Raw genomic sequence first — 14,192 nt, forward strand, 5'->3', positions numbered from 1 at the left:
TTAGGTCGTGAGTGTGGGAATCACACACTGACTACTCCGACCAGCCCTAAGACACACGAATAAAATTCGTAAATGTGGGAAGCCAAAACTCATCACCAACAGGAGTATCTTAAAAAAATGTTGTGTGTGTGTGGGGGGGGGAGTAAAAACTTAACTTTTTAGAGGGAATAGAAATAATTAAATAAAAAGTGGGATTTGGATAAAGAAGTAAGAGAAGATTTTTAGATAGTCCTGTAGAATAAAATAACATTGACTTATTTAAGATAAAAAATAGGAAATTAATTAGGATTGAAATTATATTAAGAAATATCATTACAAACACAAACACATACACATATATAAATATACATCTTATTTCATACTTTTTATTAATATACACATGTAAAAAGCATCAAAATATATTATTTAAGAAGTTTGAAATTGGAATTTTTATAGCATGCCCTTTCAATAAATTTAAGATCAGATTCATAGCTGATTGCAATAAAGTGTGATATATGAAATTTGATTATAAAAGTGATAACCTGTGATAGATGAATTTCATGAAAGGCGATCGAACAAGTTTTCCCATTTTGGACCTTGGGCAAAACAAGTAGTACAAAGAAATGGCTGGGATGCATGCGATCAGTCCGCAACATAATAAAATCTTCATAAATCCGTTTCGTCTTCGCCACACTGGGAAGCCTTCGTACCAGATGGAAGTCAATAACTGCTGGCAGTTAGGATGAGCCACAAACTGAAAAACAAACAACAAAATATTTTTCAAATATAAAGTTAAATGATTTTTGTCTGTTGTTATTTTGTTTTACATTTTCTTGCATAGTCTTATTATGAAGTAAAAAATCGACATTGCATATTTTAAGAAGGGAAGATAATTAAAATATTGGGAAGAGGTATTTTGATACTTGATGCCAAAACTTACATATTCTATGATAAAAATGACAGTTAACGAAGACGATCCAAACTCCCGTGATTTTCAACAAGCACATCATACGAATTTAATTTTATAATCCAAAAAGTATTTTATAGGAACGTGATGTCACATCATACATAAGGCTATATTGAGTTAAATATTATGTAAAAAGTGCAGTTACATCCGTTATGTAGCTAGTTCTCATGTGAATATTCACATATGCTTGTATATTTTAGAAGAAATAATAGGCCTGGTTTGTAGGTAGTTGGACTCGCGTCGCTTGGGTAATGAGATTGAGCCCGGCCGGCCGAAGACTCTCCGTGTATAAGGTGGTTGATGCAGGTATAAATCTGCCGTGGTAACAATGTCCTCCAAATCGAGACAATACCACTAATGGTACTGGTTCAGAGGTGATTCTGGTCTAAAGTACGCTGTTCTGATTCAGGTCTAAATTACGATCTGTGGGTGAGTGAATGAAATGTATAAAGGAAGTCCGCCCCGTAAAAAAAGGTTGTGACGCATGAGCAGCTAAATCGTACTCCTGGCCCTAGAGGGCGCTACTGAAACAAGAGACATTAAAAAATATCTGATTAAAATCGCTTTCTTTGTCAGCGGGCTTGTCTATGACACGTGCCATAAGAAACAAACAGCAAAAGAATTAATTTTTGTAATCAATTAACTCTTTTTATTTACCTTAATGTAGGATTTAAAACAAGAAAGGACATGAAAGATTTATTTCAAGGGAATGTAATTTACTCTCTTAGCTAATTTATTACGGAAAACAAAAGCGAAATTCTTCCAAGAGATTTAAAACTCAAGGTCATTCATTGAGATTTCCTTAATAAATTTCTATCTCGCCACTTCATTTCACATCGTATTTATATGATGACATGTATAGTTTTATTTAGTCCATAATTAAACTCTGCTTATTTCTCACAGCTTGCAACAAAGACTGCTTAAATGTATCCTACATAAACGAAGCTGCAGTCAAAGCTTTTGTATTCTAGACAGAGCTTTACAATTCTGTTGCATTATACGCCAATTCAGCTATAAAATTCTGAAAATAATTGATATAATGATAAATGATGATATAATATTTTCTTCTTGTCGGCATCTTTGTACCGTAAAGAAATTTCCATGACTTAATAATAGTATATTTATAATATTTGAGGACACAAAAGTATATTTTTTTAATTGTTTTAAAAAATCTGATGTAATAGTAGAAATGACAGGTGATTAGAAATACAGACGAGAAGTATGCGTTACCCTTTCCATGCAACAAAATTATTTTTATTGGGTTTAAATTCATTTATTTCCTATTTAGAGCCAACGAAAAACAATACACAATTTTTAAAAATAAAATTGCAATTTCTTTCGTATATTTTAAGAATTCTAAATATTTTTTTGACAGTTCTATTAATTTTGAATGCGATTGCTTCTTAGATCATTGGTATAGAATCTTCGTTTCGTCGTAAGATAAGGTTTAACTGCAACAATATTAGAAAGAAAAGTGGAGTAATCTTCGTATAATTATAGTTCTTTATATCCTATTTCTACAGAATTAGGAAAATTGACCTATCTAGCCCTTGTGCCAGAACAAGGCAATGAGATAACAAGCTAACTTACAAGACATAATACATAGCTTGTTACACATAGACAAGCTAACTTACAAGAACTCTATTTACACTATAAAATTAAAGTTAAAAAATCAACAGATTCACATGGATCGCATCGTGCAGTTAAGACTGCTTTGTAATATTTTTTTTTTATTTGTTAAGTGCAATATATTGATATTGATATATTCGTGTATTCTAAAATCTTATATTCGGAGTTGTCAACTGCTTAGTACTCGTATTTATACGAAAAGTGCCAGTACGGACATTATAATTTTGAACCATGGTCAGAAAGCAAGAGCGATAGGTGAGCCATTTGCAACACTCTGAACTTCCACACGACACCAGAGGAAATATATTTGGCCCTAATTAATTAATATAGCTGAGTGGTTTTTATACAATGAGTCTTGAATAATCCAGCCTTTAATCCTGAAACCAAGACTTTCCACCAGGCCAATGAGAACATAAATTTGAAGCTCTTTTTAACAGTATCCCAATTATTTGCAAAATAAGTTCTTCTGATATGCATCTGATCAAAACAGCAATGCACCAAAGAATTAATTCAAATAATTGGAACTAAGAACAATTACGTAAAAACTTAAAGCAGATTCCATCCGCTATTAAATTCGATCATGAAATGAGTAATGGATATATTGAATTGTATATTAATATATTCATTACAGTATTTAAATTGTTTCTTCTACAGGAATAATCTTTTCTGCATAAAATGGTTTCTGTATAGGGTACCTGATAAATTTCAGAAACATTGATAAATTTCATTATGACTTATTATCAATAAAACTTTTCTTCAAAATGAAACACATATATGCTGCATTAAAGGGCTTTGTAACTTATTAACTGATAACTGATAAGATATTTCATTCTACTCCAAGAGAAAATGAAATAGACAGGCTTCAGACTTCATTGCATTCACGGTAATTACTTGACTCTCTCTATTAAGGCGATGGATATAGCTTCTATTACATTTTACTATTTTTCCCTTTTTATAGTTTTCTTGCTACAGAATAGAGGTTCTTTGACCCTGTATTTGGGTGATACGCACAATGAATCTGTCTGGTGGATTTGTACACATATTGTACGTTTATTGGAATTTAATACTTTTTCAGATAAATTTGGCAAACTGTCAAATGAGTAATAGAAAATGTTTTTTTTTTCTTTTTGCACTAAAAGATTATGGATGAGTCATGACTTTTTATATGGAAAATTATTTTCATTCAACAAAATTAGTTTGCAGTCTGTAACATTTCACGATACACTATACTCCTTTTATTCTTTGATTTTGATTCTGTTTAGTTTTCAATCAATAAAATTTCACCATGCACTCTAGTCCTTTTATATTTTGATTCTGTTTAGTTTTCAATCTATAAAATTTCACAATATACCATATTTCTTTTATTCTTTAATTTTGATTCTGTTCTTCATGAGATAAATTTTACTGGGCTTTAAACGACAAAAATTTAATTTTTCATATGTTTCCTTCTGTTGTTCGAGAATTTTATTGAAAAGTTTCATAAATATGGTTTTACAAATTTCGCATTTATTTGATAATTTATCACCTTGTAAATTGTTTCTTTCCTTCCACGCTTAAAACTTCCTCATTTGGTGATCGCTTTTTAAAACTTTTAATGAAATAAAAGAATTCGCGGATAATCTTTACGAGGGTACACGAAAACGAACTAATAAAGTTTCGAGAACTAAGAAAGGGAGCTTAAATTAATATATTGCAATTTAAGAAGGTTATTTGAAAAGATGAACATTCGTTTTTCATGGAATCATTACCTATACTTTTGATCACAATATTTACAACTGCCCCTAAGATATTATTTGGAAGTTTGGAATGTACAATCATTTGAATTATCATTGTCATTTGTCAAATTATTGTTATGTGCAATCATTTGAATTATCATTGTCATTTGTCAAATTATTGTTATGTGCAATCATTTGAATTATCATTGTCATTTGTCAAATTATTGTTATGTGCAATCATTTGAATTATCATTGTCATTTGTCAAATTATTGTTATGTGCAATCATTTGAATTATCATTGTCATTTGTCAAATTATTGTTATGTGCAATCATTTGAATTATCATTGTCATTTGTCAAATTATTGTTATGTGCAATCATTTGAATTATCATTGTCATTTGTCAAATTATTGTTATGTGCAATCATTTGAATTATCATTGTCATGTGTAATCATTTGAATTATCATTGTCATTTGTCAAATTATTGTCATGTGTAATCATTTGAATTATCATTGTCATTTGTCAAATTATTGTTATGTGCAATCATTTGAATTATCATTGTTATTTGATAATGATTTACAATTATGTCGGTCGCAAATTTGTCCTCGTGTTATTTTAAAACAAGAACTTAATATAACAAAATTTATTACAATTTGAACTTGTAAAATATAACAGCAATTAATCTTGTTTATTGTACACTTATAGTAATTTCTTTTTTTTACAAGCAAATAATGTGTGTTTATTTTCAAAGTAAATAAATTTTCACAATTCATTTCCTTCCAGGAACTTCGACAGATATTCGAATAATGATTTTTAAAATTTCCCAGTTACATTATTGAGATGGAAAAAGAAACAATGCAAAAATGCGGACCTGGATTCAATTTATATATTCCCAACAACTACAGATAACTTTGAGAACTAACTTGAAATCACTATTTCTAAGAGAGTGGAATCTCCAGTGCTCATTAATTCTAAGCAAATTTATTAAGATTAACAGAAAATTACAGTTGTTAACTCTAAATAAGATGTAATTAACTGTTTATGAACTTAAATAAACATAATTCTTAATGTGTGAATAGCTAAGTTGTAGCTACAAATCAAGCAATTCATTTTTATTCGTATATTAAACTTTTCAAAAAGTTTTGGTTAATTTAGAAATTTTGAAAGTTGAACAGTTCCTGACAGCGAACAATCTTAATTGGTGTATTAGTAAATAATAATACTTAGAAATTTTGAATTCATTAAAGGTACATATAATCCATCATAAAACAATGATATTTTATTTGGATTAAAAATGAACTGTTCAAATAATGGTCATCATTCATTTTTAGAATATAATTATAATCGAAATCGCTTCTTTTAGTTTGTAACAGTTTTATGCCATACTCTGCCATTTTCTCCAACAAATTTACACGCTGAAACGAAATTATGTACATTGTTGCTCTTAATTTTCAGCTTAATAAGCAACATCAAGCTCATATGAATTGACAAATGTAAAGTTAAGGAGCAATTAAAGCATTTTAAGGGAAATTAAAACAGCTAAATATTACTGACATTCATTAAAACGTGATTAAATTTGAATTAGACTGAAATTTAAAGCTGAATTAATTCTAATATGCTATTTAGCAGACCCATCATAATTGCTATTCGTTATAACTCATTCATGTGACAAATTATTGTTTAAAGAAAACTCAATTGTACATGAATTACCGTAAACGAATCTAAATATTTATTACGGTGTTCATTACTTAAATTTATTTAGCAGAACGAATTATTTATAACGATTATTTAATGTTTAATTCAAACTATAGTGCAAATACACATAATTTTGCTTCAAATTTATTTCAATTATTTAATGAGGATCAAATTTATATTAATTCATATTTAATAGCTGTATAATTTGAATTTACATCAATGGTTGATAAATGTAAAAAATAATAACAAATAATTCTACATCATGAATATTCCTTCTTGCAATCAAAAATCATAAAACCTATCAGCTAAAGTTACAAAATCTGATTAGCGTTATCATATTTTATTGTAGTTGCTAAAATATACAAACAAAATTTAAAATAGTCTTCCCTTTTTAGATAAATTTTAAATAATGGTAAATATAGACGAATTAAGGATATACTTTAGTATAATACAATAAAAAACCTGATAAAAAGTTTTGTTTATGTTGTAATTGATAATTTATCTTGAAACAGTGTAATAGGTTCAGTTCAGGAAAGGTAATTGGGAACGGCGACTACAGTATACACCTGTATACTGTATCCTTATTAAGCTGGGAAGCATGTGTCTTAATTAAGGCACTCTAGAGGAAGAAAAAAAACATTTTGCCGCTTTTTTTCAGTGTTATTTTCTAATGTTTATTTATTTTAATTGAAAAGAAGCGAAACCCAAACTTTTCTTAGTGTTATTTTTCATTCCCTACATCGATTCTTTGCAAGGTAGGATTCAATTTCCATTTCTTAGAATTTTTCTTAAGAAACAGGATAGAATTTTCGATTATCCCTGATAGTTTCCATCGAGGCGTAATTAGAAACAGGCTTTCATAGTAATAAAAATGTATTTTTCATGCATTTGGAATAATTTGTTGTATAATGGATAGCGATATTAAACCTAGAAACTAAATAGCGTCCCGTTCCAACTATATTTTTTATGTCAAATCAACAATTGACAGTTTAAAAGAATCCCCCATGTGATCTACATAATATTAACTTTCACAAATGGAAGTTGGCTATTAATTACTATTTCATGTTGTTTGACGTAGTAAAAAAACAAGAAAGAAACAAAAAAGAAGTAAACAAGAAATCCAACATCGGCAAAGAAAAAAAAAGTAATATTAAGGCAGGAATCTCAAGATGATTTCTATCCTTTTAGATGAGGAATGGAGGTTGTGAAAATGAAGGATGAATGAAATAAAGGAAGAATGAATGTGGAAATGAATCATCCATGGTTGAATTTTCATCAGATATGCATATTTAAATAGATTATGTTGAAAGCATCCGAAAAAAGATCTGTTATTCGCAAGTTCGAGGGATTGATGGAGTTGTCTGTGAGCAACTAAATGTGACAGCTTTGAGACGAACCAATTTGAATAAATCAAAAGCTATTTTGGCGATTAGTGATATTTTGCGATTTCCGAGTGCCATATAAAAATTATTTTCCCATACCCTGTCGCTTCAGTAGGTTCTTCCTAATACTAAATTGCTTTCTAATACTAAATTGAAAAGTTAATTCTTAATAAATTAAAATGTATTTCTAAATTTTATATTTCCTTTCCATGTTTCCTAAAAATCAGACATTTCATTTTTAAAAAATAAAGATTCATTTCTTTTTTTCCCCTGAAAAAATTGGAATAGAATTATTATGCATTATTCCAAACTCAAGGTATTAGATAGTTATGGTAGTTTATATGCGATAATACATTAAATAAAAAATATTTTAATTGAAAAACAGTAAAAAAAGCAGTGGTTTGTCGCAACGAGTAGTAAACTAAATTTTGAGGCAATAAGTAGCAGTTTTTTTTTATCATTTCAAATACATTCTCTTTAAATCAGTTCGTTATAAGAAGTCAAAGTCATGTCAAGGAAAGCCAAAATTGGAGTTCCCAATTACCCAATAGTTTCTGGGGTAATTATAACTGTCACTGTAAATGGGACTGGTTAATTAATAAATAAATTTAAAAAAATTATTGTTTATATAACTGTCGTTGTAAATGAAACTGGTAAATTAATAAATAAATTTGGAAAAAAAATATTGTTTAATGCGCTCTCTAGAACAGGAATATATACTCATATAAATTGTAGGTCTATTTTTCAACTCATACTAATATTTCATACCGAAGAAAATTACAATAAATGGAAACTTCGTTCCCAATTACTCTAACTGATCCTATGTTACGTAATTAAGATGATGTAAATCTACATTTTTAGCTCTAAGGAGCTCAAAAATGGGCTTTTGGCTGCTCGTTTAAAAAGTGACTAAGGTAATCATATTTTGCTTTTTATTGCTAAAACATATTTTGGTTCACTTTTCACTTGATGCATGTTTACAATGCACGAAATAACATTCAATAACACAAACATAGAAAAAGATTACTATGTGAATACTTTTAGGCTTTATGTTCGGAAAATTCATAGCTAAGTGGATGCGCGGGAAATCACTGTGTGTATATAACACAAGCATTCTAAAATAGGTGGAAAAGAAGAAAGAGAACGGAGAGAACTTTTAGATTTAATTAAGAAATTATCTTCATTTCATTAAAACTTCGAATTTCATCTAAATATAATCCTAACTAGTTTCAAAGAGCAATGTTAATCTATCTGAATTCAGAAATGAAAGCATTATATAGTATATAGATCATGTGGAGCTTTTTGTTATTATCCTCTTCAGCAGGACTTAAAGAAAGAGAGGTAGTTCGTAACAACAAGAATTTTACAAATTTGTATGTCGTGGCATAGTATTCAATTTTCAGGAAACTTTTAGTTTGAGATACTCGTAGCTCATTATTAATCTCTAGACAAAAATTGACTTATCTTTTCAGATTTATAATATTCTTTTGTACAAAATAATTTACATTAGCGAGAGAAATTTGGATTATTTTCCCAGGTTCCACATTTCATTTTTATTAGAATATTTATATTCTGAACCTCATGTCTTATTATTGTTTAGATAAGCAAAATTCAGACAATGATTTATCATACTATTATAAAATTTATATTTTATATTCCAGAAAACTAATAGTTTTAGTTAGGTTTTTAAATAAATTGTAGAAAAAAGCACTTCTACTTGAATAATGAATTTTTATTTCGTACGCAAATTCAATAATAAACAAATAAAAACTTAGTGACTATATTTTTTTTTTATATTCAAACAGATATATTACCTAGTTTTGAAAATTTGGATGAGAACAGAAAAAATCCTTTTTTGATTTTTCATAACTTCAGGTTGTTAATGAAAATCTCTAAGCATTGACAAAATAAATAAACCTCAAGTTTTAAAAGAAAGATAAGATCTCTCTTTTTTCTTTCCAATGACATAAAATTTACAGTTTGTAATTTTCACTTCAATCCGTTTTGCAAACTTTTAAGCAATAAACTTCTCAGTTGTAACTTGTATCAATAAAAGAATCTTCACCGTTTTTTCATCAGAAGTCAAACACTGCTTTTCAAGGCAAATTGTTAAGAAGTTTTTGATTTTCAGTTTAACAGTTTCATTAAAATTCTGCCATTCAAATTATGATGTTGACAAAAAAAAATGAGTCAAAGATAAACAGAAGCAGAGCTGAACGAAATAACGGAGAAAAAAAACAATGTATTCATGTCAAATTCTAAATTGTCTTTGAAGTGATCCGAAAGAATGTATTCTCTATTTATCCACAATTGTTCAATTTTTACGTTGCTTTGTCTGGCATCTCCCTGCGTTTGACATCCTGGTTTGTTTCCCTAGCGTCTTCTTTTTTTCTTTCTATTATTAATTGATTTATAGAACTTCTGTCGAAAAACACTGTACTTCTCATTCGGCGAAGCGCAATGACAATAAACCTTAGACACTCAAAAATAATTCATTTGTTATTTCGTTAAGGGATCATCTCCTGAATTTGTGAAGACTGACTCCTCCAAAATTTTTGACCCCTTCGCATGCAATGATGAGTCTTATTCGCGCATCGAATTACTGCATTTTTAATTTTTGATCTGCAATTAAATGGAAATATTAAATAATTTAAAGTATAAAAATCACATAGAAAGACTTCAATATCTCAAATGCCCTTTTATATTATTATAGGAATTAAAGTAATTATAAATGTCTGAAATAGGACGTGTCATCTAATAAGGAATTTAAGTAACTTCCTAGGTCAAGAGGTTAATATAAAGAAGATTGTGGTGATGTTACGCCAGATTTTTCAAGGGATAAAATATCTCTTCTGTTTTTGGAAATTTTTAGAGCAAAAGTTGATTAAAATATATAAAAATAGTTGTACATATAACATGAAGATACTTAAAATGACGCAAATTCGGATAAATATTTTAAAGGCGGAAATTCAAACTCAATAAAATATTTTTGAGATATAGATAATTTTTAAAAATGAGTTACTATCAGCACTATACATATTAAAAATAGTTTTAAACAATTCCATTTATCAATTTTTGATTCTTACTATCTGAATCTAATAGTTCAATATACCCTCATCGTATATATTAAAAATCAAGAGTGATAGAAAATATTACTTTCTATGCGAGTTTGACTTCTATAATTTTTTTTACCAGCAAAAAAAAAAAAAAAATCTTTTATCAAGTGACAACTACAGAAAACAAGCAATTCACACATTAAAAATGCAGTAATAGCATCAAAAATATTGCTGCTGACGCCCGGGCATGGATTAGTAAATAGTCGTGACAACTACAGAAAACAAGCAATCCACCCGTTAAAAATGCAGTAATAGCATCAAAAATATTGCTGCTGACGCCCGGGCATGGATTAGTAAATAGTCGTGACAACTACAGAAAACAAGCAATCCACCCGTTAAAAATGCAGTAATAGCATCAAAAATATTGCTGCTGACGCCCGGGCATGGATTAGTAAATAGTCGTGACAACTACAGAAAACAAGCAATCCACCCGCTAAAAATGCAGTAATAGCATCAAAAATATTGCTGCTGACGCCCGGGCATGGATTAGTAAATAGTCGTGACAACTACAGAAAACAAGCAATCCACCCGTTAAAAATGCAGTAATAGCATCAAAAATATTGCTGCTGACGCCCGGGCATGGATTAGTAAATAGTCAAAGTTTGCAACTTCCTAGAGGTAATGTATTTTTCTGGATGAGGCAACATTCTGAGGCACTTACAAAGTAATTTAATTTTGTGTTTTCGTTTAAGTTATGAGAGCGGATCATTAAAAATTATTCAAACTATCATTAACCCGTTAATGCTCAGTGTCCCTTTTTTGTGATGATTCCAAAGACATTTTAACTTTACATTTGTATTAATCAATTCCCATACTTTTGTTTCAATTTGTCATTAATAGATGGCAGTGCATAATTGATAAAAAGTGTGTTCTAAAACCATTTTGTTTTTATGTTCTTCGAGAATTAAACTGTTCTCTATGTCAAGAAGAAAAACGTAAGCTTTTAAAATTAAGTTTAAAATCAATAAAAAAAAATCTGGTTTAGAAGTTGAGGAGAAAAAACAAAGGAGGGGATGTCTAGACATTTGAATTGCCTAAATGCCCTAAAGGACTCAATTTGGCGTCTTTTTGAATGCAGGTAAAAAAAAATAATCCAGTTAGCAATTAAACTGACAGAGCTAGTACTTTTCGTTCTCCCATGAAAAGTCTTATCTGGGTCCACCTGTGATTTTTAGGCTTTTAACTTTGCGTTAGAAGCGAATTTAAAACCTTCGCGCAATTAACTGCCTTTTTTAACGCTGTGAATCATTTTTCTATTTGTATTTGGTTGTAAATTGAAAAAACATTCGCTTCGCCTTTTATATCGTCTCATCTTTTAAATAGAACTTTCATCGTCCATTTTTATTCTCCATTCCTATATATTTAAGTGTCATCTACTACAAAGCAATGGCTCATATAAAAATTCATTAGACTATACTATGATTTAAATCTGAATACAAGTGAAATACAAGTAAAATCTGATGCTAAAAAAACAGTCATTTCTTAGAAATTGACACCTGTTGGAGCTTCATAGTAATGCAATGCAAGTGAAATCGTATGAAATATAAAGTAAAATCAATTAAGAGTTATGAAATACACCAGATGATTAAAAATGACTAATGATTCTGTATGTGTAAATATCTTGTTTATGTGAAATTATTCTTCGAAACAGTATAAAATGTATCAATTCTGTTGCTTTAACAACGAAATTTTAAGTCTAAAATTTATAAAAAAATTTAAAATATCACAATTTTATTTCTTTTGAAATTTTTGTAAGTTGACATTAAAAAACAACAACATTCAGAATATTTATTCATTACATCAAAAGATTTTTTAATCACTCTAATTCAGAAAGAGCAAAATACTTGAAATATATTCTTACATCATAGCCCTTATAACAATCCTCAATGAAAACTTTATTTTCCATATTGTATTATTAATACTATAGACTTTTCATATTATAACAACTGCGCCATTTGTCGAAAAACTAGAATGCTGTGATCGAGTAACATTACGAGCCAAGGGAAGTAGAGAGAGAGAGCGTGGACGATTTTGGGTGGTGTGGGCATCTCTGTAGTATCCCTGACACGCCAAGCATCTCCCAGAATGTTCGCGACTTCATATACCAAATATGTCACATTTTAGTGTTAAATCCTCGGTGTAATTTTGGGCATATCCTATAAACTCTGCGACTTTCACAAATATTCCTATTATTAAAATACTATGCAATTGCTTATGATGTTTATTTCTCGAGTATTTTGCACTAGTACATTAGGATGGCGCTTCTAACCCAACTGCCCGTTCAAGGATTCCGAGACTAGCTCTTTTCTACTACTGTATTTCACTAAGGGATGGTACGAAAGAAGATGAGCAGTTTTTACGCCTTCTAATTTCGCAAATAAAGTCAGTTCACCATATTGCTAAATGAAAAAAATCTCCATCTTTGTCTCTCTTCTTCTTCTTTTTTTTTTTTTTTTTTGACGAAATAAATGCCTCTTGACGCATGCACAAAAAAGCGAAGGGTTTCCCAATTCGAGAATGAATAGTACGTTGGTTTATTGTTTCAGCTGAATTTTGAACCCTCAGTTATTTTTAGGCGTTTATAAATGAACCGAAACATCCCTAGCATCATATGATTATTAAAATTATGCGTAATATTGAACACTGTTTGCATAAAATAATGAAATAAGTGAGCCATCCCTTGAATTAAGCGGCAGACGAACCTTATAATATCTTAATAATGCTTATTTCTTTGATATTATTCATTATGTATTCTTTATGTTCAAGTAGAAATTTTTTCTATTTTCCTTAAATTTTATTCTATTTTACAAATTATTTTGCAATTAAATTTGTGAGACCCGTGTCCAAAGTATTCAATTGCAGTTTCAAGTTTAGTTTAATCATATTAACGTCCCGTTTAAAGCATCACTAGGGCTATTTTGGGACGGACCTCGCCATTTTGAACCGAGGTCAGATGATGATGACAACACTTGAGCTGACATCCCCCTTTCCACACCACACCACACCAACGGGAGGACGTTTGGCCCCGACGGATTTATCGTGCAATAGACTCCCTTACACGGCGGTTCTTCGGTGGAAGGGGGTTTCGAATCTGAAACCCTACGGCTCACAAGCCGAGACCTTACCACCAGGCCACCACGGCCCATTGTAGTATAAAATGGAAATATTAAGAAAATGACTCAAGATACATTTTTTAAGCTTTTCTGCTAGTGCAGATGAAGAATATGAATCATTTTGTTGATTTGAGTTAATAATGTTCCGATGAATGTCAAATGCTTGCTAAATGCTTATTAAAAGAATTAAAATAAGAATGATATTATATTGATTACGAACAGATAAATGTTGACCTTAAGTTTCTTTCTTATATAAAAAGTAATAAAATGTCAAGAAAACTGATTTCAATAAAATATGGAATATCGTACTAATAAGGGAAACTATTAAGAGGTTTACTTTTATTACATGAGTATCCTAAGTACCATTCTTTGTGATATTTATATTGATTTTATAATTTACAAATAATTTTTTGCTTTTACATCAAACTTTCTGCTCACATATTTTAAATTTGCATACAAGTGTTTCCGAGCATTTTATCTTTATTACATCGTTCGACTTATTTTCTAAGAAAAAGCAAATATTTTTAGCCATAAAAATGCAAAATATGTACCATTAAAATACACGTACATGTAATAAAACTGACTTGGCATAGCAACA

At 29.6% G+C, this 14,192-nt stretch overlaps 1 protein-coding gene across 4 annotated transcripts in view; it reads right to left on the minus strand.

Annotated features, from left to right (window-relative positions):
* The window catches only part of LOC129961056 (transient-receptor-potential-like protein), a 263,627-nt gene that overhangs the window by 27,036 nt on the left and 222,399 nt on the right, over window positions 1-14,192 (minus strand). For all 4 annotated transcript variants that reach the window (XM_056074861.1, XM_056074865.1, XM_056074862.1 and 1 more), the window contains exon 6: window positions 522-733. In XM_056074861.1, coding sequence (XP_055930836.1) covers window positions 522-733 — 212 coding nt within the window. The remainder of the gene's footprint in view (window positions 1-521; window positions 734-14,192) is intronic.

This window comes from Argiope bruennichi, chromosome X2, assembly GCF_947563725.1.
Source record: "Argiope bruennichi chromosome X2, qqArgBrue1.1, whole genome shotgun sequence".
Classification (NCBI taxonomy): Eukaryota; Metazoa; Arthropoda; class Arachnida; order Araneae; family Araneidae; genus Argiope; species Argiope bruennichi.